This window comes from Camelus bactrianus, chromosome 3 (assembly GCF_048773025.1).
Source record: "Camelus bactrianus isolate YW-2024 breed Bactrian camel chromosome 3, ASM4877302v1, whole genome shotgun sequence".
NCBI classification, from domain to species: Eukaryota; Metazoa; Chordata; class Mammalia; order Artiodactyla; family Camelidae; genus Camelus; species Camelus bactrianus.
The window spans coordinates 51,155,307-51,179,522 of record NC_133541.1 but is presented as its reverse complement, the minus strand read 5'-3'; the positions used below and the strand labels follow the sequence as shown (position 1 = coordinate 51,179,522).

The window sequence follows — 24,216 nt, the reverse complement described above, 5'->3', positions numbered from 1 at the left end:
GTCCAAGGCTAAAGTTTTTCACTGTAAGACATGCTCTTAAGGGTCCTCAAATGTGACACAGTACCCAGTGTTCTATGAGGAAGGGCTTGGGTGTCAGATCCATGTCTAGGTCTGGGGTTTGCCACTCATTCTCTGTGTGACTTTAGGGAAATGATGAACCTCTCCAAGGTGGTTTGCTTTCCTGTAAAATAAGAATATTAATTGGGCCACCACATATCTTTGCTGTAAAGCTTGAATGAGAGTGAATGGTGTGCTTTTAGCACAGTTCTGACATATTCTGGCACTTAATAAAAGATAGCTGTTAAAAAAGAAATCCCAACTTACCAAGTGAGGTTTTTTTTTTTTTTCCCTCCAATAATGTTCTTGATGCAAATTTCAGAGTATTTAAATGATTGGATTTCAGGAAAACAGGACTGTTTCATTTTGTGTGTGTAAAAACATAAATAAAGGAATAATCTTTGACTAATAATAGAAATAAGCCCAGAAGTGATTATTTTTCTATTTAAAAACCGTAATCTAAAAAGGTTTAAGAATGAAGGATAATGAATTTCTCTTTTTATGCTTTAATTAGTTTAATAATTCTTGCCTTTGCTCTGCAGCAGTTTTCTGGTAAGCAGCCCCATACATACACAGTGCAGTGTTTTCTGGAGTATGCTGACGTATTGTCAGTGATTTAGGAGATGTTTTTAACTGGTATTCAGGTGAACATTTAAGTTACAATAAAACTTTGTATGATCTAATATATCAAGTTGGTGGTTTCATAGGTTTTATAGTGTAAGGTGAATAAAATGTTTCTAAAAAAGTAAGTTGAGATTCTGATGCATGCTACAACATGGGTGAACCTTTCATTATGCTAAATGAAGTAAGCCAGACGCAAAAGGATGATTACCGTATGATTCCACTTATTAGGCTCCTAGATAGACTAATTTATCGAGACAGAAAGTAGGATAGTGGTTACCAGAGGCTGGAGAGAAAAGGACTGGGGAATTATTATTTAATCAGTACATAGTTTCTCTGGGTTGATGAAAAACTTCTGGACCTGGAGAGTGGTGATGATTTTTAACAGTGTGAATGTACTTAACTGCCACTGAATTGTGAACTTAGAAATGGTTAAAATTGTACATTTTATATGTTTATTTTACCAAATTAAGAAAGGGGAGGAGAAGAAAAAATGAATTGAGAAAAACAGTAGTTAAGTAGTGTTAGAGGCACTTGATACACTGGAAAAAATGTTGATGGTGGTATGCAAGTTACTGAAGTTTAATTAATGCCTGGAAAGGAAAAATCCGTGACTTAGGGAGGGGAACCTGGTCTGTGTTCAGTCTCATCCTGCTATGAACTTAGAGTGGACCCGTTCACCACTCTGTAAAAAGCATTGGATGAGAATGCAAGACTTCTAAGACTACTTACTACCCTGAAGTTCTCTGATTGTGGGCTGTGCCTTTGGGTTCTTTATTCAGGTGACCTAGTTTGCCTATTTAATAGAATTTCCTTCTTTTCATTAATAAAACAACAAAAAAAAGAAGAAAATATTTTTTTTCCTTTTTTCAGTTTTATTGTGTAGAATTATTACAGTTTGCACATACACTTTATATTGCATGCAAATACATATATACAGTATATTGCACTTTTTTTTAGTTTACATATATGTACCAATTATTGTTTCTAAGAACAGATTAGATCTTTAGCTTTTTAAACTTACTTAGTTATCAAAGGAATAAAGCCAACTACAAAATAAGAATCAACAGAATATGGTAATCCAGTCATAAAGGACAGTCAAATGTGCTTACACATATTCAAGAAATCAAAATAATAATTAGTTCATTTGTGTCATTATTATTATTGTTATTAGTTTTTAGATTCTTCATGTAAGTGATGTCATGTTATTTTTCTTTCTCTTTCTGGCTCACTTCACTTAGAAGGACAATCTTCAGGTCCATCCATATTGCTGCAAATGGCATTATTTTATTCTTTTTTATGGCTGAGTAGTGTTCCATTGTATATATGTACCACATCTTCTTTATCCAGTCATCTGTTAATGAACATTTGGGTTGTTTCCATGTCTTGGCTATTGTAAATAGTGCTGCTATGAGCATTGGGGTGCATGTGTCTTTTTGAATTTTTTCTCTGGATATATGCCCAGGAGTGGGATGGCTGGATCACGTGGTAAGTCTGTTCTCAGTTTTTTAAGGAACCTCTATACTGTCCTCCATAGTGGCTGCACCAATCTACACTCCCACCAACAGTATAGGAGGGTTCTCTTATCTCCACGTCCTCTCTAGCATTTATCATTTGTTGACTTTTCAGTGATGGGCATTCTGGCTGGTATGAGGTGATATCTCATTGTAGTTTTGATCTGCATTTCTCTTAACAATTAGCAATGCTGAGCATTTTTTCATGTGCCTATTGGCCATTTGTGTGTCTTCATTGAAGAATTGCTTGTTTAGGTCTTCTGCCCGTTTTTGGATTGGATTGCTTGTTTCTTTGATATTAAGGTATATGAGCTGTTTGTGTATTTTGAAAATTAGTCCCTTGTCAGTCACATCATTTGCAAATATTTTCTCCCATTCTGTAGGTTGCCTTTTCATTTTATTGTTGGTATCCTTAGCTATACAAAAGAAGAAAATACATTTTGAACATAACATTAGCATTTAAAATCTTTTAAGAAAGTTAATTTAGTAATAGTAGATGAAAAAGAAAGAAAATCACCCATAAACTTGCTGTTCTATCAGTCTCTTTTTCCTTATATGTCCATTTTGTATTCTTTGTCTAAAATATGATATTTTTGTGTGATTGTAATCAACTGTGCTTTTGTGGACCAAGTTTTTGGCAGCAGTCTTCACATATTAATTTACATTTCATCCTTTTTAATCATGATTACTGTTTGCAAATGAAAAATTTAAATTTTTCATTCATACCTTGTTTTGGTAGCTAGAGTCTTTTGAGTTGGTTTAAGGGGAATACTGTGATAGTAACCCTTCCTGGGCTTCATCTAGTCAATGGTATGGTACATTAAATGTCTTCAAATGTTTTACTTGGATGCACAACTGAGATCTTACGTAAGAGAGGAAAAACAGCTATTAAGAAGCTGTTTGTGCTTCTTTCATCCACTATTGACTATTTGTTTTGTGTTTTTAATCTTTGTTGCAATTGTTAGATTTGACCACAAAACGTAATGTTGTTTTTACTTAGTTTTCTGTTGCATATTGACTTTGATAGAGATATAAAGATTTGCCACACTAACAAATAAGCTTCCTTTACTGTAGAGCTGCTGTTTTATTTTATGGTCCCTTTCTAACTATAACATCTTATTTAGATAAGCTAAATCCTGGTTAATCTCTCTTGAAATCCAGCTTTTCCCCTCCTTTTTGTAAGTTGGCTGGAAATCTTGTGATACTGCTTTCATAAATAGTTTCAAAATTTTTTCTTGCTCTCTCCTTTTATTTAAACATTTATATTTACTAACAGATGGACTGAATTTATATGTTCTATTTCTAGGTTTTGATTTTTTAAAATAAAAAAATCAATTTGACTAAAAAAAAATACATATATGTGTGTGTGTGTGTGTGTGTGTGTGTGTAAATTTACATACACAAATTAGGTTCCCAAACATGTATGTCAAGTTTTAAAGTCCTTGGGACCAAGATTTCAGATTATGGTAAAAAAAAATAAGTTCCTCTCATGACCGTATCTTCAAAATTTAGAAAAATATATAATACACTTTTTAGAAAGAGTCATGTACGAGTCTTGTCTTTTATGTGTTTATCTCATATTTCCCTTAGATTTTCAGTTCCTTGTCTACTAATACTTTTGTTGTGATAAAATAGCTTTGAATATCACTTTAGAGAAAGTAACTTTTATATTCTCAGTTTATTTTCTTCTGCCTTTCCCTTTATAAATTTTTTTAAAAATTAGAATTGAAGTTATTGACAGGTATAGTAGCAGTGGGGCTCTGCACTTTTTATGTTGGCTAATACAAGATAATATATACTAACTTTATTTATACCTCTTTTAAGAACCGATAGATCAGTATTTGACATAGATCATAAGTTTATTTTTTACTTATCTTTTTATGATGGGTATTTTCAAGAGTACAGAAATCAGGGTCATCTTCACAATGCATCTGATTGATGTCTCTTAAGTTTCTTTTAATTTACATTGGTTTCCACTCTTCAAACTCTGTGCCATATATTAATTGAAGAAACTGAGTTATTCTAAATTTGGCTGGCTGCATACTTTAAACGTCATTTCACATATTTGTCTAATGACTTCATTAGATTTGGCTCCAATTTTCTTGTTGCATTACATCTAGATACATACAGTATTTGGTTGTCTTGCTTTTAGTAAGACTGGTAAGTGTGAGTATGCAGACCCATCACAGATAAGTGTGTTTACCCACTGAAATATTTGTGCAGCAATGCTCCTGGCAGTCCAGATGCCCACCAGCAGTAGAATGGTAACGTGTGTATGTGTATGATGGAATACTCCTAGCAATAAAAGGGGACAAATTAAATGATAGATGCAGCACCACTTAGGTTTCTCACAGAAATGATGCTGAGTGAAAGGAATTGACCTATAGACTAGGGCATACTGTCTGATTTCATATATAAAAAGTTCAAAAATGGGCAAAATTAATTTCTCATTTAAACATTTTGTAAGACAGACCAGTGAAACAATAGTACCTATTAAAAAGTCCTCTTTCTCCCACTATTTGAGATAGCTCCTTAATCATGTATCAGTTTCCATAGGCATTAGGGTATACTTCTGTATCTGGTTCCATTGGTCTATTTGTATGTCTGGATCACGGAGAAGCTTTATAATGCTTGTATCGTAGAAGCTTTATAACATGTTCTCATACCTTAGAGGGCTAGAACCTTTCTCCAGTCATTGCTGTGCCTTTTTAGGATTTTTCTAGTTATTTTTCCAAATTAACTTTATAATCAACTTGCGCTTCGGGAAAAATAACCCTAAAGATATTTTCATTAGGATTACATTAAATTAATAGGTTGTTTTAGGGGGAAATGCTACCTTTATGATGCCGAATCTTTCTTTTCAAGAACGTGGTTTTTCTTCCCTGTTGTTCACTTTGCTTCTTTCAGGCATGCTATTTTATAGTTTTCCTTATATAGGTTTACGTTTATTGTTGTTAAAATTTAAGTCTGTGTTTTTGCCGTTGTAAACAGGGTCATCTTTTCTATTTATTATTTCTTCTTACTGGTTATTATTAGGTATGTGAGGGCTTGATTTGTGTATGTAGTCTTACAATCTGCCATTTTACAACATTTTCTTATTGTTTGGAATAGTGTTTCCATTGATTCTTTTGGGTTTTTCAATTAAATATATTGTTTGCAAATTGAAGTAGAGATAGTCTTCCCCTCCCACCAGCCCTTGCACCCATCCCCAGTTGTTATGCCTTGAGTGGTTTTCTCTTATCTAATTGCACTGGAAAGTATCTGTGTAATGTTACATATTAGTGAAGTCCTTATTTTTCTTGACTTTAGTGAAACAGTCTTTAGTGTTTCACTTCTAAGGTGCTGGCTTTTTTTAAGCAGCTGTACACATGAGAGGTAGAGCTTACATACTGTAATTTTTACCCATTCCAACTGTACAGTTCAGTGATTTTTTTTAGTAAATTTATAGGGTAATGCAACCATCACCACAATCTAGTTGTAGAACATTTCTGTTCTTCTAAAAAGTTCCCTTGTGTTGTTTTACAGTGACTTTTATGTTGACAGGTATATGAGGATATGTTTGTATGTGTGTTTATATGTGTATGTATATATCCTATACCTGTATAAATATTTATCAATTACGGAATTACCTGTTTTTTAAAATTGAAGTATAGTGGATTTATAGTATTAGTTTCAGGTGTACAACATAGTGATTCAATATTTTTATAGATTATACTCCATTTAAAGTTATAAAATAATGATTGTATTTCTCTGTGCTGCACAATATATCCTTGCAGCTTATTTTATACGTAGTAGTTTGTACTTCTTAGTCCCCTACCCCTATCTTGCCCCGTCCCCTTTTCTTCCCCCAGTGGTAACCACCAGTTTGTTCTCTGTATTGGTAAGTCTCTTTCTGGTTTGTTACATTCATTTGTTTTATTTTTTAAATGTCACATACAAGTAATAACATGCAATATTTGTCTTTCTCTAACTTACTTCACTAAGCATCATACCATCTAGGTCCATCCAAGTTGTTCTTTTTCTTTTATTCTTTAAAAGAAAAAAATTATTTTTTATAGCTGAGTAGTATTCCCCTGTATACCATGTCTTCTTCATCCTTTCATCTGTTGATGGACACTTGGATTGCTTCCGTTATCTTAGCTATTGTAAATAATGTTGCTATGAACATTGGAGTGGATGTATCTTTTTAAATTAGTGGTTTTGTTTTTCTTCAGATATATACCCAGCAGTGGAATTGCTGGGTCATATGGTAGTTCTATTTTCAGTTTTTTGAGGAACATCCATACTATTTTCCATAGTGGCTGCACAAATTTACATTCCCTCCAACAGTGTACTAGGGTTCCCTTTTCACCACATCCTCTCTAACATTTGTTATTTGTGGTCTTTTTTAATCATAGTCATTCTGACAGGTGTTGGGGCGATATCTCGTGATTTTGACTTGCATTTCTCTGATGATTAGCTGTGTTGAGCATCTTTTTATGTGTCTTTTGGGCATCTGTATGTCTTCTTTGGAAAAATGTCTATTTGGGTCTTCTGCCCATATTTTAATTTTTTTTTTTTTTTTTTACTAAGTTGTATGAGCTGTTTATATAGTTTGCATATTAACCCTTTATTGGTCATATCGTTTGCAAATATTTTCCTCCTAGTAGGTTGTCCTTTCATTTTGTTGATGGTTTCCTTTGCTGGGCAAAAGCCTTTCAATTTAATTAGGTCCCACTTGTTTACTTTTGCTTTTGTTTCCTTTGTCTTAGGAGACAGATCCAAAAAATACTGCTGCGATTTATGTCAAAGAGTCTTCTGCCTATGTTTTCTTCCAGGAGTTTTATGGTTTTAGTTCTTACATTTAGGTCTTTAATCCATCTGGAGTTTATTTTTGTAAGTGGCATGAGAAAATGTTCTAATTTCATTCTTCTACATGTAGCTGCCTAGTTTTCCCAGCACCACTTATTGAAGAGACTGTCTTTTCTCCATTGTATATTCTTGCCTCCTTTGTCATATTAATTGACCATATGTGTGTGGGCATTAATTCTTATTTCATTGCTGGTTTTTAATACATATGAGTGCTTTAAAGTTTTCTTTTTGACATACATTTAAATCAGCAGGCTCAAGTTGGAGTCTACCTTGGCATAGTAAAAAAGAAGTCTCCTTACAATAAAATGCTGCACTAGTACAATAAAAAGTTTTTTCTGTGAGTTAAAGAAGATAGCATTTCATATTCTGAAACATTTTGTCCCCTGTTGTTTGTTAAAGAGGATGGCATTCCCTGTGGATATGCTGGATAATTGCAGTCACGAGGAATTGGAAAATTCTGCTGAAGATTACATGTCAGATCTAAGGTGTGGAGACCCTGAAAATCCTGAGTGTTTTTCTCTTCTCAATATTACGGTAAGGCGTTCTGCAGTGATTTTTATCAATCTTTTCAATTGAGTTTATACATGAAATCAATATAATTTTATTATCATTTTAAAGTGTTAGCTAATCACTTCTGAAATTTTTATCAGAAGACTTCAGTAGAGTGGATAATATTGATTAGTTGGTAAAAAAGCATGATCAAGTTTTAAAAAGACAAACTATAGGCTATTACTTATTATTTGTGTTGTGCCTTTAAAATTATATCTAAGTAGTTTACTGGTTTTGCTAAGACTGGTTACCATATTTAAGCTAACTCATTTACTTTAGATTTGGAATTTGTAGTTTTAGAAATTTTTTAATTAAAAAATTAAGCAAAACAGTAAATTACACATTTTTTTAATCACAAATCTTCCTTTTCCCAAAGTATTAAAATAAGCTGTAGTTAGTAAGCTGAAATGTATTTGATAGAAAGATCATTAGACTTGAAATTATTAGAATTCTAGTGTGAATTTGATGATAGACAAATTCTCTAACCTCTCTAAGCCTTTTCTTCTGGAGTTTTCTTCTGGAAAATGATGTTTATTTTAAAGGATTCTTCAAAGTTTCTTCCAGCATCAATATTTTACAATTCCCTGAATTGTAATATTGTGTGTAAATAGGGAATTAGTGTCAGATTAATGAAGGCAGAAAAATTTTAAACTATTGCATATATCTCACTGGAAAAATGAATTTGTCCTGGTATCTTTTACTAGAAAATGGAGTTTTTCCTCCTCAAGTAGTCTAAATAACAGATAATAAAGTTGTTTGACAATGTTAGTGATCATATCATGCTTTTGTTGCTATTCAGATGCATAGCTAGAGCACAGGAGTATTTATTGAAATAGACTTTCTTTTTTTTTTTTTTTTTGGCAAGATAATAAAATTCCTGCAGAAATGAAGTCTATCTAAATTACTCTTTTTTTTTTTGAGACTGCAAATATCGCCTATGAAATGAAATTATTTAGAGTTAATGTATGTTAAAAATTTTGGTAGAAGTGTGGTGTTTTTGTCTGATATTTTCTTTACTGACTCTTCACTAATCTTTAATCAATTGTCATTGCAGATTCCTATTAGCCTGTCAAATGTAGGCTTTGTACCTCTTTATGGTGGAGATCAAACCCAGAAAATTCTTGCTCTTTTTGCACCTGAGGACTCACTCACAGGTCTCTATTTTGCTTAATCTTTATACACTGACGAATTTTTCTTCAAACAATTAGAAATTTGTTACAAATAGGTACATGAAGGAATTAAAAAAAAAACCTTCTTCAAACTGTAAATTTAGGAAAATATAATGCTCATTTGCTTATAATTAAATGTTTAGTGAGTAAAATAAAATAAAAATGGTATAAATGGGGCCACATTGTATTGTAAAGTATAGGTATATTTCAGCGTATCTGTATAAACCTTACCAAATAGTAATATTGTTTACTTTAAGACTTAACTGTTAATAATCATGTATTCTCTTTTAGCTGTGGCCCTTTACCTTGCTGATCAGTGGTGGGCTATTGATGATATTGTGAAAACATCTGTCCCTTCTAGAGAGGGGCTTAAGCAGGTAACAAGATCGTGTAATTTTAGAAGTGTCTCTTATGAGGCTATTTCATGGTATGTTTCCCATAAACAGTGATAGTTTTTGAAGTTATTGAGCTCTTCTCCACTTCAGTGTTAGCAGGTGGTATTAGCCCTTAGAGTTTCATTGTTGTTGTGAAATCGGCACTCAGCTTGGGCTTCCTCAGTTTTATGTGGTTCTAAAAGTGTCTGAGAATGGGGGTGCGAGGTGGCGCGGAGAATGAGTACCTGTGGTTTAGCTGAGAGGTAGTTACTCACATCAGCGTCAGTTGCTGAGTTTCCTTTTGGGTGGGAGAAAGCTCATTCTCTCGGTGTGGTTGCTTCGGTTCTCCATCTCTAGGAGAGACCAGGAAACTTGCTTATAAGTAGGGCCATTTTGGATAGTCTATTCAGTTGTTTCAAACAGTGGAATGGGAGAGAGGTCCTCAACAGCATGCTGTGAAACAGTCTTTTGTCCTGTCCCAGTCACCATTTTATCAGTTACTTAGAGGAAGACATAGGTGGCATGCTTATCAATTCTGCATGCCACAGTGCTGAATGGGAGAACTAATCTGTAAAGGCAGATTTAGGAAGCAAAGAGAAAGAACTAACACGATGAAAATAAGTGACTAGGTGAAGTCAGATCCTTGGGTTCAAAAAACTAGCTGTATGTGTACAGCATGAAGACCAAACTAAAACAGCAGCACACATGAAAAAGGCTGGGCTTAGTTAATTAGAAATAAAATCAAGGTAAGCAAGAAAGCTAATAAAAACCTTAACATTTACGCAGAAAAGCCCCATTAGCTTTCAGTCTCTTCAGTGCTTATATTTGTAATATCTGTGTGCCCAGCCTGAAGAGAGATGTTACAGCTATTGGGTAATTTCAGGGGAGAGGACTGGAAAGGCAGGAGCACCCCAGATCGTTTTGGATTAGTCTTTTCCTGTGTTTAGCTTTGATATGAAATTTAGAGGAATATCATGTCTGTCTTCAAATATCTGTAGACTGTGGCTCCAGAATATCAAAGTATAGTCTTTGGGAATGAGATTTCAGCTCAATATGAGGAGTTTTATCCTGGTCAGAGCCATTCAAGGAAGGCATGGGCTGCCTTGTAAGCTAGCGAGCTTTGTCATTTCATGTGGTGTTTGGTATTACAGATCCCCTCTCAGGGAGGTTTTTGAGGAGTTGTGTATGCTTTTTCTCTCCCTTTACCTACTTAAAGAAGACTCTTGTTTTTCTGTTAGGAGACTTGGGAGAAAAATAGATTTCACGGATAGACTCTTATTTTCAGCAGTGAAAGGTGTCTGTGCAGAAAACCCCACTGTTCAATGTCAGATAGTTGGTGACGGGGTCCCCTGTAGGACTGCATGTAGGAAGTGAGGCTCTGTTTCCATTCTGTGATTGCCTCAAGTCACCAGACATCCTGATGTCACTGTCATTGCTCATCTGGTCTGGCAGAGGGCTATGTGTGTATGTGTGTTGCGGGTAGATGGGTATTCCTTATAGTTAGACAGCAGAGACATAATTGATAAATAAACATTTTACCTGGAAAAGATGAGACTGATTCCTTTCCCAAGAGCATAATTATGGCTTTGCTCATCAAATGAGATAATTGTTATTAAAGTCTTTAGGGGATAACACAAAGGGTCCCCCCTTCCTTCCTTTCTTTTTTTTAATGTTTAGGCTGGAATGGGGTGAAAAAGAGTTGAAGCACTAGAGATGGTGGGGTCAGCAGTTAGAGACTGTGATCTGGGCAGCTGGAAGCAGAAAGAAAACACCGAGTGTTAAAAGAGGAGATGCTGGGGCTTGGTATATTGGAAGCCTGTTTTGCCTGTTTTAGAATTTGCTGAGAGGCATTATTCCATGCATAATTTGTGTCTATAGAAATGAATTGTTATTGGTATGAATGACTCGTCTCATTTTGTGATCATAAAATGGTTTACAAATCATTTTGAATGTATTCAAAGTGCTGTGAACGTCAGTATGAGGTATGGAAGCAGGGAGCAAGGTAGACTGCATCTCTGAATTGCTGCGTATTGTAACTGTTGTGCCTGGTGTCTGACTCTCTTTGTAGGTGAGAACTCTCGGGGAGAGAGTGGTTCTCTATGTTCTGAATCGAATTATTTATAGAAAGCAGGAAATGGAGAGGAATGAGATCCCATTCCTGTGTCATAGCAGTACTGATTATGCTAAGATTCTGTGGAAGAAAGGAGAGGCCATTGGGTTTTATTCAGTTAAGCCTACAGGTGAGTCTTTAAAAGTTATTTAAAATATGTATTACGGAAACTCACTTTTTGGACCCCAACTGTGTCACTGCCCCTTTTAAATGAATCTCTAGAGTACAAATTGAGATGATTTTACTTAGTATTTCTTGGGAGTACTGTGATTCTATATAAGTGAGGATTGTTAGGAAAGTCTTTTGAAAAGAAAATTAAAATAAACCTTTCACAGAGGGGAAGATTTTTCCACATATGTGGAAAGAGAATTGTATGTTGAGCCTCAGATTTGTCTGTCTTCTTTCCTTCCGACGTCTTTCCCTTTATTTGGAAGTCCTTGTTTTACTTTGATTCCTGCCGCTATCTGTTAGTGGCTTCTTTTAAATCCCCTGTCTACCTGTGGACCAAATGCCTAGCCTTTTTCTTTCAGTGCAGCTGACTCAGCCTGACATATTAAAGGCAGCTTTGCTAATTACCATGAAAAACAAAGTACTTTAATATGTTTAGAGAATCTAAACAGCTTTTTTGAAATAGTTAATCCTGTAAAGTTTGAATTTCTGATCCTGAAACTCAACTGTACCCTGTTCCTAAAAGACTAGTGCAGCTGCATCTCCCTTTACCAATTTTCCTGTCCATTCAGCTCCCTAGAGCTACTGGAGCCAGAAAGAGGAAACCTGCTTACTCCGTGCACACGCATACCCCCCGCCTTACAACCACCATGTAACAAAGTCAGCCTTGTTCTGTACCTTGACCAAAAGACCTTTCACATTATTTTTCAGTCTTTTTTTACATTTCAAACCTTTCAAATGAAGCTCTTCTGGTCAGAACCAGTCTAAGATCATACCAGATTCACTGCTATATTGAAGGACATTTGTGACTAATACCTTAATTACATAATTAGTACACATTTATGATGAGAATTAGTACATAGAGTCAATAAAAGGAAGGTCACTTTTTCTCAAGAGTAAAAAAACCTGTGATCTATAGTTTTAAATGGTTTTACTGTTTAGTAAGTACTTTAATTCTGTAATATGCTGTTTTATTCCTGTGTAAATTTGAAATAGAACCAATAATTTCTGTAACTCCAGAAAGATATCACCATACAGAGGCAGAATAATAATGTTTGTTAAATGGAAGCATAGTGCTGCATTGCATAAAAGGCATCACTTTATTGGTTTTAAAATGTTTTAATAACTATAACTCAATTAAAAAATGTTAAAAAAATTAAATAAAATGTTTTAATAAGTTTGAGGCCAGTCAATGGGTTAAATATCCGATGCTTTATTTTATACAAGATAACGCCTATGGGAATTGGAGGCTTTTTGCTGCTCACACTGGCTCCAGGTGGATTTTCTACCTGAAACTAGCACATCAACGTTCGGAGCCCATATGAGTTTATACTTTTTTATTTAGAGCTTCTGTAGATGAAAGACATACAGTGAGTAAAGGGCATAGCAACGTTCCCCTTTCAGTATTACTGGTTAGTGTTTGATTCCAGGAGAGGGCTCCTCTTTGTTTTATGTGTACTTGGGGCTCCTCCTCTCCTCTGGGACCTGGCTTCTATTTTTGCTTGTTCTGGTGGTTAACTCAGTCTTGTATGCCCGAGCTTCCAAATGCTACTTGTCTCCCACTGTCAACACCTCCCATGCTTTACTAATTGCCTTACATCCTTACTATTTATTTCAGTTCTTTCTCGCTCTCAGCTCTGGCTCTCATCTACCAGAGAACAATGGAATTAGACGTGCTTATGCTAGCCTTTGAGTCATAGCCATCTAATTCAGTCCGAAAGTACTTTTTATACAAAGAAAAACTAAGCATAAAGTATTTTTGAAAAACCGTCCAAAAAAATACTGAAACACTTTGTGATAGAAATATTCCTAATGTACATATCAGGAAAAAACTGTACCAGCAGCAAAAAGATAAAATCCTTATTAAATACATTTATAGTTGAATAAAAACCTTAATGATATCACTTATTTATGATTTTTAAATTACCTAGTAAATCAGTAACAGGTTGTTTTTAGTTGGAACATAGAAATAGCCTTGATGTATAAAAATATTGAGTAACATCACTGTAACAAGATTTTCTGGTCCCTTTTACTGTTAATAAAGACTTACCCATTAAAAATAAAAAATAAGAACAAGATTAATGCTGAACCTTGTCTGATTCTGGTAGTAAGCAGGATTAATTCATAGACTCATAAACTGGAAAAAAAAAAAAAACCAAGGTAAGCTCCATCAGTTTCATTAAGAGATGTATTTTCAGTATAAGTTTTCCAAATGTGTAATATACTTGTGTTTTGATCCATCATGTACTGATATTAAGTATAATGGTAACTCAAAAATTGCTTTTGGATTGGTACTTAGAATCTTATGATTATAAGAAATTTTAAAAATTTATATACAAATTGTTTTGCAGAGAATGATTAGATAATTAGCATATATAATTCAAGTATAAAAATATTACATAAGGATAACAGTCTGTAGTTTAAATATAATAGAAGTTCGGGGTAAAAAGGAACAATGTAAACTTTCTGAGTGTTAAGGAATGGTTAGTTCAGTAGTAAAGGAATAATTTGTTCAGTTGATGACAGATACCAAATCAAACTGGTAATAGTTTTTAGGGTCCATCTGATACATTTAAAAGAAGAGCGATGTAATAGTTTTTGTTTTTCATTTGTTAACTGAAAAGGGAAAAATGGTAAATGTACATAAAGAACCCATGTTAACTAATAGATCATGTTTAACATCACCAGAAATAGGACATATCAACATCAGAGACCTTGATTTTTGGTGTCCTGAGAAGGGCGTAACATCATTTCTGTGGTGTTTTTGCCCAAAATGCATCACCTCAATTTTATCATGAGAAAACATTAGACAAAGTCAAATTGAAGGTTACTTTACAAAATAACTCATCAGTAATCTCCAAAAGTGTCAAGATCATGAAAGGCAAGGAAAGAGGATGAGTTATCAAAGACCAGAGTTTAAGGAGACATTAAACTAAATGCAGTATGGAATCTTGGACTGGATTCTGAAACAGAAAAAGGATGTTAGTAGAAAAACTGATGAAATTTGAATAACGTCTATAGTTTAGTCAATAATATTTTATCAATGTTTATTTCCTGGCTTTGATAATACTATTTTGGCTATGTAAGATGTTAACATTAGGGGAATCTGGGTGAAGGATATGTGGAAACTTTATATATTTTTGCAACTTTTCTGTAAGTCTAAAATTATTTAAAAAATAAATAGTTGTTTAAAAGTTAATATTGATAAAATGCTAGAAATTACATCCTTTGTAATCATTGAAACTTAAGTTGGAAATTTTAGATGTTACCAAAGATGTATGAATACATGGTATGTATTTCAAAATTATTTAATGGTTACATGAGTAAAACACTTTGAGGAATTTGACTTGGGCAAGAGAAAAAAATATTCTAAAAATACCAGTATAAATAGTTCCCCTGGAAAAGGTCTCAGCTCATTGTCAGCAATCCCCACCTTGCACACTGATCAACTTTTTAATGTCTCATTCTTAACTATGAACAAACAGCTTAGGGAAACCTGATGTGAAAGATAAGAAATCAAAACAAAAAAAGGAATAAAAGCAATTTGGAAGGGACCAACAATGCAAAAACAAACAAAACAACTCTTAATATGTTTAGAAGGTAAGAGTAGTTATTACATTCTTGACAGTGATATATTTAAAGAATGTCCTTAGAGCTCTTGGAAATTAAAAACTCAATATAAGGAAGATAAAGTTGATGTTGGTTAGAAAGGAGAGCCATGCTAATTCAGCTGCTAATGAAAAAAATCTCATGCAGTTACGAAAACCAAAACATGACACTCACTTGTTAATTTAGTGAAAGTTTTGTAACTGTCCTATGTCAAGAAATACAAAAGATATAAACGTGTATAAATCAGGTATAGTTCAGCGTAGACAAGCTGAGAAGAAAACAAAATTGAGAACACTATCATTAGGTGCTATTTGGGAAATGTCTTGTTATTTGGCTTCAACTGTGAATCACTTTGATCCAATCTGAAGACTCAATGTTTGGGAAAGCACAGTAAAAGAACCACATGGGGGAAGCACTGCCTAATCAACAAGTACTTTAAAATCAGTTTGTTGACTCACTACTAAAAGGATTTATGATCAATACCAGGAGACATATTTTTGGTTTTTGTAATCTCCACTTGCAATAATTTATAGTGGAAGTGTTATTTCTCTTCATTTGCTGGTTAGCTTTCCTTCTGACTTTCTGACTTGACTGAGAGCTATATCTGTCATCTTCCTTCCTTTTTTGAGCAGATTACTCACTTTCTGTTCACTGAAATTCAGATTTCTGACCCTTCTGGTTTAAGAATATTTTAAGGAATAACAAAACTAGATCATAAAATGGTAAAGACTGATAGTACATATAGCTAAAGGCAAAACATAGCACAGGTTTGTGTGGAAAAGGGTTGAAGTTGTGTTTTAGGGCTCTGAGCCTGTCTGGGTAAAATCCTTTTTTTAAGGAAGTGAGCAAAGGCCTGGGGGAGTCCCACACTCCTCTGTGGTTACCTGAAATCTGTCATGGGGAAATGAGATAGGTACTTAATTTTCTGGGAAAGTTCTACCCTTCTAAAAGGCATACGCTTTCCAGTAAGATTCTATTTATTGGGAGGTAAGGCTGACTTCATCCTCCGAGGAGACACAAAGATGACTTTGTGGGGTCAGAACCTAAAAGCACCAAAGATCTAGTGGGTAAAACAGAGGACTGTAGCCAGCTAATCACAGTTCAGTTTGATAAGTAGTATATTCGAGGTATTAACAGTAGTGATCATTGAAGAATGGAGCAGTTAATTTTGCCTAAGGGGAGGTGTCACTGAGAAAGTGATATTTAAAAGTGACTTTCACAACATTGTAAATCAAATATACTTCAAATAAAAAAAAAGTGACTTTTAAGGGTAGGTGAGCTGTAAGTAGGCAGAGAGAGGAAAGAAAAGGAAAATCCTTAGCAAACATATGAATGGAATATGAATATATGAAAGAAGGCAGAGTCATGGAAGTTCAAGGTGTGTTTGGGACAGCACCCTAAACAAGCTGGTGGGACTAAAGTGAGTGTAGAGTGGGGAGAGGTGAGGGTGGAGCTCCCCTTCTGAAGGGTCTTAAATGCCACACTAAAGCTTGATAGCTTCCTTGCCAATAAGATAAAAGTCCAAAAATTTTATGTAGGGGCAACATCATTAAATATTTTAGGGAGATAATTTTTGTAGCACTTACTGATGGATAGGAAAATTGTATTCTGAGGTCAGGGAAGTCAGTAAAGGGATATTTTAGTAGTTCGGCTGAAAGAAGGACCAGTACTGGGGAAATGGCACTAGGGATAGGGAAGGGAACAGAGTCGAGGGAGATTTCTGAATGGACAGGGTGGGGTGACTCCATCTTCTGTGTGTTGAAAGGGGGTGAGGAACCAGTGATGGATTTTGAGGGTTTTGGTGTGGGTGCCTATGTGGGAAGCTGGTAACTAAGACCAGGAATATAGAAGGAAGAGTGGACGTGGTAATACTTGAGTTCAGGTTTGACATGTGAAGTTCAGCGTTCCTATAGGACATGTAAGTAGAGCTACATGGTTAGGAATGTAAGTTGGACCACCTGAGGAGGTGTGCATATTTATGTGGGCCACAGAATTCAGTATAATTTTAAAAATTGAATGAGATCAGTCAGAACTATTCTATAACATGAGTATATATTTGTGAATATTGATGTGAGGCCATAAATTACTGACAACAGCCTTAGATAACCAAATGTAACTTTCAGAATGTTAATCTACTGGGAAATAAGAGAAAGCAGAAAGTTAGCTGAGGCTGTTAGCTGTTCACCAAATATTTGTGTTTCGTCTTCTATAGTCTTCTCATTGGCCAACAGCTGTCCAGTCAGGGATTAGGTTTTTTCAGTCACTTACACCATGAGGTGTGTCTGTGTGATTGGTTCTCCCACAATAATGAGAAAAATGTTGTAGGATATCAGATCAGAGTGGTCAAGATGCATTCCTTTTCCTCATCTGTGTTTGGAGGGATACTATTTTAAATAAAATGGTCAAGGGAAGCATCTCTTAAAGAAGTGAGGGAATAATGAGATAGGTGAAGTTTCAAGAGGAGAGGTTTTCTGGCAAAGTACCGACAGGCAAAACCCATGGGGCAGGAGCAAGTTCAGAGTGTTTTAGAAACAGCAGGGAGACCAGTGTGGCCGGAGTGGAGGGAGTGAGTGACGAAGGGATTCAGAGAGGCAGGGCCACATCCTGACAGGCCTAGTACGCCCAGGGAAGAGTCTTAGTCTCGTTCTGTGGGTGACAGGAATCAGTTGAAGGGTCTTGAGCCTGGGTGTGAGTAACACTCTCATTGGCCTTTTAAAGAGGTAGCCCTGTTGTGTGGAAAACCAGAAGGAGAGATGGCAGGGTTAAGAGCTAATTTAGTTAAGAGGCTGTTGCAGAAAAGCCCTGGTGAGAGGTGATGGTGGCTTGAACAAGGAAATGGGGATAGAAGTCTTCATATTTGAGATAAATATGAAGTTATTGCTGTAACGTTCCTGATGGATTGTACACGGGCTATGAAGGAAGAATCAGGGATGAGTTCTGGATGTTTTGCTCTGAGCAATAGGTAGAATGGTGGTGAGATTTACTGAAAAATCAGTCAGCTGGAGGAGGAGCAGGTTTGGGGAGTGTCTATGAAAAACCTGATTATAAATGGTTTACTTGAGTCACATGTATAAACTTTTTTCTACTGCTTTTTTGTTGTTGTTTTAATTGAAGTATAGTCAGTTACAATGTCTCTGGTGTACAGCACAGTGTCCCAGTCATGCATATCCATACATATATTTGTTTTCATATTCATTTTCATTAAAGGTTATTATAAGATACTGAACATAGTTCCCTGTGCTATACAGAAGAAACTTTAAAAAAATCTATTTTCATATATAGTGACTAACATTTGTAGATCTCAAACTCCCAAATTTATCCCTTCCCACCCCACATGTATAAATTCTTATGTTGTTTTATTTACATTTTTTACAGCTTTATTGAGGTTTGTTCACATACCATACAATTCACCCATGTAAAGTATACAATTCAGTTCTTTTTTAGTATATTCACAGAATTACACAACTATCACCATAACCAATTTTAGATTACTTCCATCACCCCAAGAAGAAACCCCGTACTCATTAGCAGTCACTCTCCGTTCCCTCCCCTCCTATTCTCTCTGTACCTGGCCCTGGATGACCACTAAGCTGTCTATAGATTTCTGTCTCTATAGATTTGTCTGTTCTGGACGTTTCATATAAATGAAATCATACAGTTATACCATCAGTAGTTTTTTGTGTATGGCTTCTTTGGCTTAGCATACTGTTTTCAAGTTTCATCCATGTTGCAGCATGAATGAGCACTTCATTCCTTTTTATGGCCAAATAATATTCCCTTGTATGGCTTTTCCAATATTGTCTTTCATTCATCAGTTGATGGACTTTTGAGTTGTTTTTACTCTTTTGCTATTATGAATAATGCTGCTATGAAGGCTTTTTTTTTTTTCATGTTTCTGTTTCTCTTGGTTATGTTCCTAAAAGTGGAAATCCAGGTTGATATGGTAACTCTAAATTTTGCCTTTTGAGAAACTGTCAGACTGTTTTCCAAAGTGACTATACCATTTTATATTCCCACCAGCAATGTACCAGGTTGCAATTTCTCCACATCCTTGCCAACACTTTTTTTTAAAAAATGTTTTCAGAGACTATGTTATGACAATGGAAAATATACTATTTAGGAAAAAGCAAACAGGAGATAAAATGCTTCTTTTTGTTCAAAAGAGGTATATAGATACACAGAAAATATAAATAATATAAATATTTTGTTTAAGTGTTGCATTATCAGCCAACAGTTGTTTTTATCTATCTTTTTGATTATAGGCAACCTAGTGATGTAAAGTGGCATGGAATTGTCATTTTGATTTGCATTTCTTTAATGGTTAAGGATGTTGAGCATCTTTTCATGTGTACATTGGTCACTTGTATATCCTCTTTGGAAAAATGTCTATTCAAATCTTTTGTCCATATTTAAATTGGGTTGTCTTTTTTTTTTTTTAATCCTCCCCCCACAACTTTATTGTGATATAACTGACATACAAAAAATTGCCGATATTTACAGCTTATAACATATTGTGTGTGTGTGTGTGTGTGTGTCTTTTTTTTTTTTTTTTTTTGGCTGGGGGAGGCAATTGGTTTTATTTATTTTTAGAGGAGGTACTGAGGATTGAACCCAGGGCCTCATGTGTGCTAAGCATGCACTCTACCGCTTGAGCCATACTCTCCCCCCAATTTATTGTGTTTTGACTTAGGTATACACCTGTGATTTCATCACAACCAAGATAATGAAATAGCTGTTATCTCTAAAAGTTTCTTTGCACCCTTTTAATCATTCCTCCTGCCCCAGTTTGTTCCCAAGCAAACACTTATTTGCTGTCTATTATTATATATTAGTTTGCCTTTTCTGGAATTTAGCAAAATGGAATCATAAAGTATGTGATTTTGTTTTTTAGTCTGGGTTCTTTCAGCATAGTTATTTTGAGATCCATCCTATTTTAATTCCCGTATCATAAAACTCAGTCTTTTAAGGTCATTTTTAGTATATTCACACAGTCGTGCAACCACCACTACTGTCTAGTTGCAGAACATTTTCATCACCTCAAAAAGAATTCCTGTACCAATCAGCAGTCACTGCTCACTTGCCTTACCCTACAGTCCCTGGAAACCGCTAATCTACTTTCTGTCTAGATTATTTACTTTATAGGTTTTTTAAATGTTTATTTTATTATGGTAAGAAAACTTAATGTAAGATGTACTCTCAATAGATTTTTAACTGTAGTTTGCAATATTGTTCACTAGGAATGTCATACAGCACATCTCTAGAACTCCCTCATCTTGCATTACTGAGGCTTTAAACTTGTTGATTAGCAACTTCCCATCTCCCCCTCCCCTTGTCTTTGGCAACCATTGTTCTGCACTTTGCTTCTATGAGTTTCAGTATTACAGATACCTCATATAATTGGAATGATGCACTATTTGTCCTGCGACAGACTTACTTCATTTAGCATGTCTTTAAGGTTCATCTGTGTTGTTGCATAATGCAGGGTTTACTTTTTTTAATCACTGAATATTCTTCTGTTGTGTATATATATGTATATATAACCACACTTTCTTTGACCATCCATCCATCAGTGAACATTTAGGTTGTTATCACATTTTGACTATTGTGAATAGTGCTACATTGAACACTAGATTGCTAATATCTCTTTGAGATACTGATTTCAGTTATTTTGGACAAGTGCCCAGAAGTAGGGATGCTGGATTCGTATGGTAGTTCTATTTTTAATGGTTTGAGGAACCTCTACTTTTTTTTTAAGTTTTGAAGAACCTCAAAAAAAAACCTCCTGTTTTTTATAGTGCATGTACCATTTACATTCTCATCAACAGTATACAAAGGTTCCAGTTTTCTGTATTTTTGCCAAGATTTATTGTCTGTTTTTTTTTTTTTTTGATTTGCCATTTCCCTGATGATTAGTGACATTAAATATTTTTTATATACCTGTTGACCATTTGTATGCCTTTGGAGAAATGTCTGTTTAAATCTTTAGCCCATCTCTTAACATTGGGTTTTATTTGTCTTTTAATTATTGATTTGTAAGCATTTTTTCATGTAGTCTAGATACAAGTCCCTTATCAGATATGTATATACTTTGATAATATTTTCTCTCATTTTATGGGTTGCCTTTTCACTTTCTTCTTCTTCTTCTTCTTTTTTTTTTTTTTTTTTTTTTTTTTACTTTCTTGATGATGTCCTTTGAAGCACAGAAGTTTTTAATTTTGATGAAATCCAATTTATCTTTTTGTGTGTCACTTTTGCTTTTGGTGTTGTAGCTAAAGAAGCTTTTCCTAACCCAAGGTGATAAAGATTTACTGCTATGTTTTCTCCTCAGACTAGTTTTAGCTCTTACTTTTATGTTTATGATCCATTTGCAGTTAATTTTTGTATATGGTGTGAGGAAAGGGGGTCCAACGTCATTCTTTTACATACGTGGCTATCCACTTGGCTCAGCACCATTCATTTTAAAACGTTATTCTGTTCCATAGAGTTACCTTGGGGCCCTTGTCAAAAGTCAGTTCACCATGAGTATGAGGTTTTATTTCTGGAACCTCTGTTCCATTGATCTCTATTTTCTTGCCAATACCACACAGTCTTGATTACTGTACCTTTGTAAGTTTTAAAATGGCAAGTGTGAGTCCTCCAACTTTGTTGTTCTTTGTTAAGATTGTTTTGGCTGTTTGCTTTTTTTTTTTTTCCATTTCTCTGTGAATTTTAGGATTACCTTCTCAATTGCTGCAAGAAATACAGCTGGGATTTTGAGCCTGTAGGTCTGTTTGGGGAGTATTGACATCTTAACAATGTTAAGTCTTCTGTACTGTGAACATGGAATGTCTTTCCATTTATTTAGGTGTTCTTTAATTTCTTTTAGATACTTGTATACAAATTTCAGTACACAATTTTCTTGTACTTTTGTTAAATTTATTCGTAAGAACTTTATTATTTGTTGATGCTATTGTAAGTAGAATTGTTTTCTTAATTTCATTTTCAGACTGTTCATTGCTGTTGTATAGAAATACAATTGATTTTTGTATGTTGATCCTGTGTCCTGCAACCTTGCTGAAATCTTTTTTGTTTGAAATCAGTGTCAATTATTTTTTTTCCAGGATTCCTTAAGATTTTCTATATACAAAATCATTTCATTTATGAACATAGTTATATTTCTTTCCAGTCTGGGTGCCTTTCATTTCATTTTCTTGCCTAATTTCCCTGGCTAGACCCTCCTGTAAACGTTGAATAGAAGTGGTGAGAATGAACATTTTTGTTTTGTTCCTGATCTTAGGGGAGACATCCAGCCTTTCACTGTTAAGTGTGATGTTAGCTATGGGTTTTTCGTAGATTTCTTTATCAGGTTGAGGATGCTGAGTATTAATCATGCATGTGCTGGATTTTGTCAAATGCGTTTTCTCTCTCTATGGAGATGATCATGTGTTTTTTGTTATATTTACATTTATATGGGCTCTTCCATTGTTAATCTTGGAGTAAGTCTCATGCATTACAGGGATTAAAGATGAGTGGTCATGAGCATTTGGATAAATGGTAGAAGCCTTGAGAGTAGGTGAGGTTACCCAGAGAGAGCACATAGAAAAAAGATGGCCAGAGATGGAACTCTGAGGAATATCAATATTCAAGCTGCTATGTGCAAGGCTAAGTTTCACTTCATTTCAATTAGTAGATTTAATTTAATGAAAACTTCATTTAAGTAATTATGTATTAAGTAGTTATGCTATTATCTTTAGCTGTTGACGTGTCTGAATAATCTCTAGCAACATGGGAAGTTTTTCTGCCCTTTATTTGATTGTTTCTGTAGAAAGTTAGAACCCTGCTCCAAATACAAAAATAAATATTCAGGATATAGGCAAAATAAGGGAATTAGCATGCTCTTGTGAGATGAAAATGGACGTGGTGAGTAAATAGAACTTTAGACTTTGTGAGCACTACTGGTTTTATAAGTTGACCATTTTAACACAGATGCTGGACTTTACCTTTTTTCTACTAAAAGGAATATTTGTGTGGAAACAGAAAAAAAAACCAATTTGTGGAACGTTTACTTCATACAATTGGTATTCTTTTGTAAGGACCGAAGCATGCACAGTAGTAAATAGCAGCAGATCCTCAGACTTTGTACTGAGAACCAGAACTAGACAGTGCTTCCTCTTCTCATTTTCGCTTTGTCCTCTGAATTACTGCTACTCACGAAGTAATGTGTCTTTTGATGTCATTATCACTTCTGGCAGTGACTGTGAGGAAACCCTGATTTTAAGACATTAAGAGCTGATAATGGTCACAGTAGCTTGTTGGTGAGACTACGTGTTAGATTCATACAAAAATTATTTATTTATGTCAGTTTTGTTGAGCATAATTGATACTTTAAAGTTATATATATTTAACGCGTACAACTTGATGACTTGATACACATTGCGAAATATTCACCAAAATCAAGGTAATTAACATGTCTTTTCTCACATGGCTACTATTTTCTTCTTTTTTTTTTGATGTGACAACACTTAAGATGTACCTTTCTAACAAATTTTCAAATATATAATACAATATTGTTAACCAAAATCACCATTTAAGACATTTTGACTCTTATCAGTATCCTAACTGAATGTCAGCAGTTAAGATTCAAGCATATAGCAATGTATATTACGTATTCTAAACTTAAATTAGTTGATAGTCTCTGATAGTCTTGGAGACTATTACAAAAGGTTATTGAAGTTCTCCAATTTAATCATAGATCATTCATTATTCGGTTGAACTATAAGAAGTCTTATTATATTGACCAACTCATCAAGTGATATGATTGGTAAAAGTTAATTTGTGAGATGTTTGTTTCCTGAAATTTTGTTTCTTTCTTGAACTATATTATTAGAATTATCCAGAATCATATCAATGAGAATAATAGATTATTTAATTTGAGGCGCAGAGTTGAATATTGATTAATAGCTAACTGTGAATTAATACTACAATTAATAGAAAGTGGGATGCCCCACCATGATGCCCTCAACTTGTAAACTGTCTTAAAGCAGGAGCTGTCACATCTCTTTGGAGGGTCAGAACCCAAATCAGGGTTCTTAGAAGACAAATCAATACAACTGTGTAATGAAGAGTCATATTTATGTACTACAGTGAACATTTCTTCTGTTAAACCTTAAACATACATATTTTAAGTAGTATATTCACAGCAAAATGATTGCTGA

The 24,216-nt window shown here is 34.5% G+C and overlaps 1 protein-coding gene across 4 annotated transcripts in view; it reads left to right on the top strand.

The window, feature by feature from the left end:
* FAM169A (family with sequence similarity 169 member A) overlaps window positions 1-24,216 on the top strand; it is an 88,341-nt gene that overhangs the window by 39,553 nt on the left and 24,572 nt on the right. For all 4 annotated transcript variants that reach the window (XM_010949288.3, XM_010949289.3, XM_074359823.1 and 1 more), the window contains exons 2-5: window positions 7,443-7,577; window positions 8,647-8,746; window positions 9,053-9,138; window positions 11,204-11,375. In XM_010949288.3, the coding sequence (XP_010947590.2) occupies window positions 7,443-7,577; window positions 8,647-8,746; window positions 9,053-9,138; window positions 11,204-11,375 (493 nt within the window). The remainder of the gene's footprint in view (window positions 1-7,442; window positions 7,578-8,646; window positions 8,747-9,052; window positions 9,139-11,203; window positions 11,376-24,216) is intronic.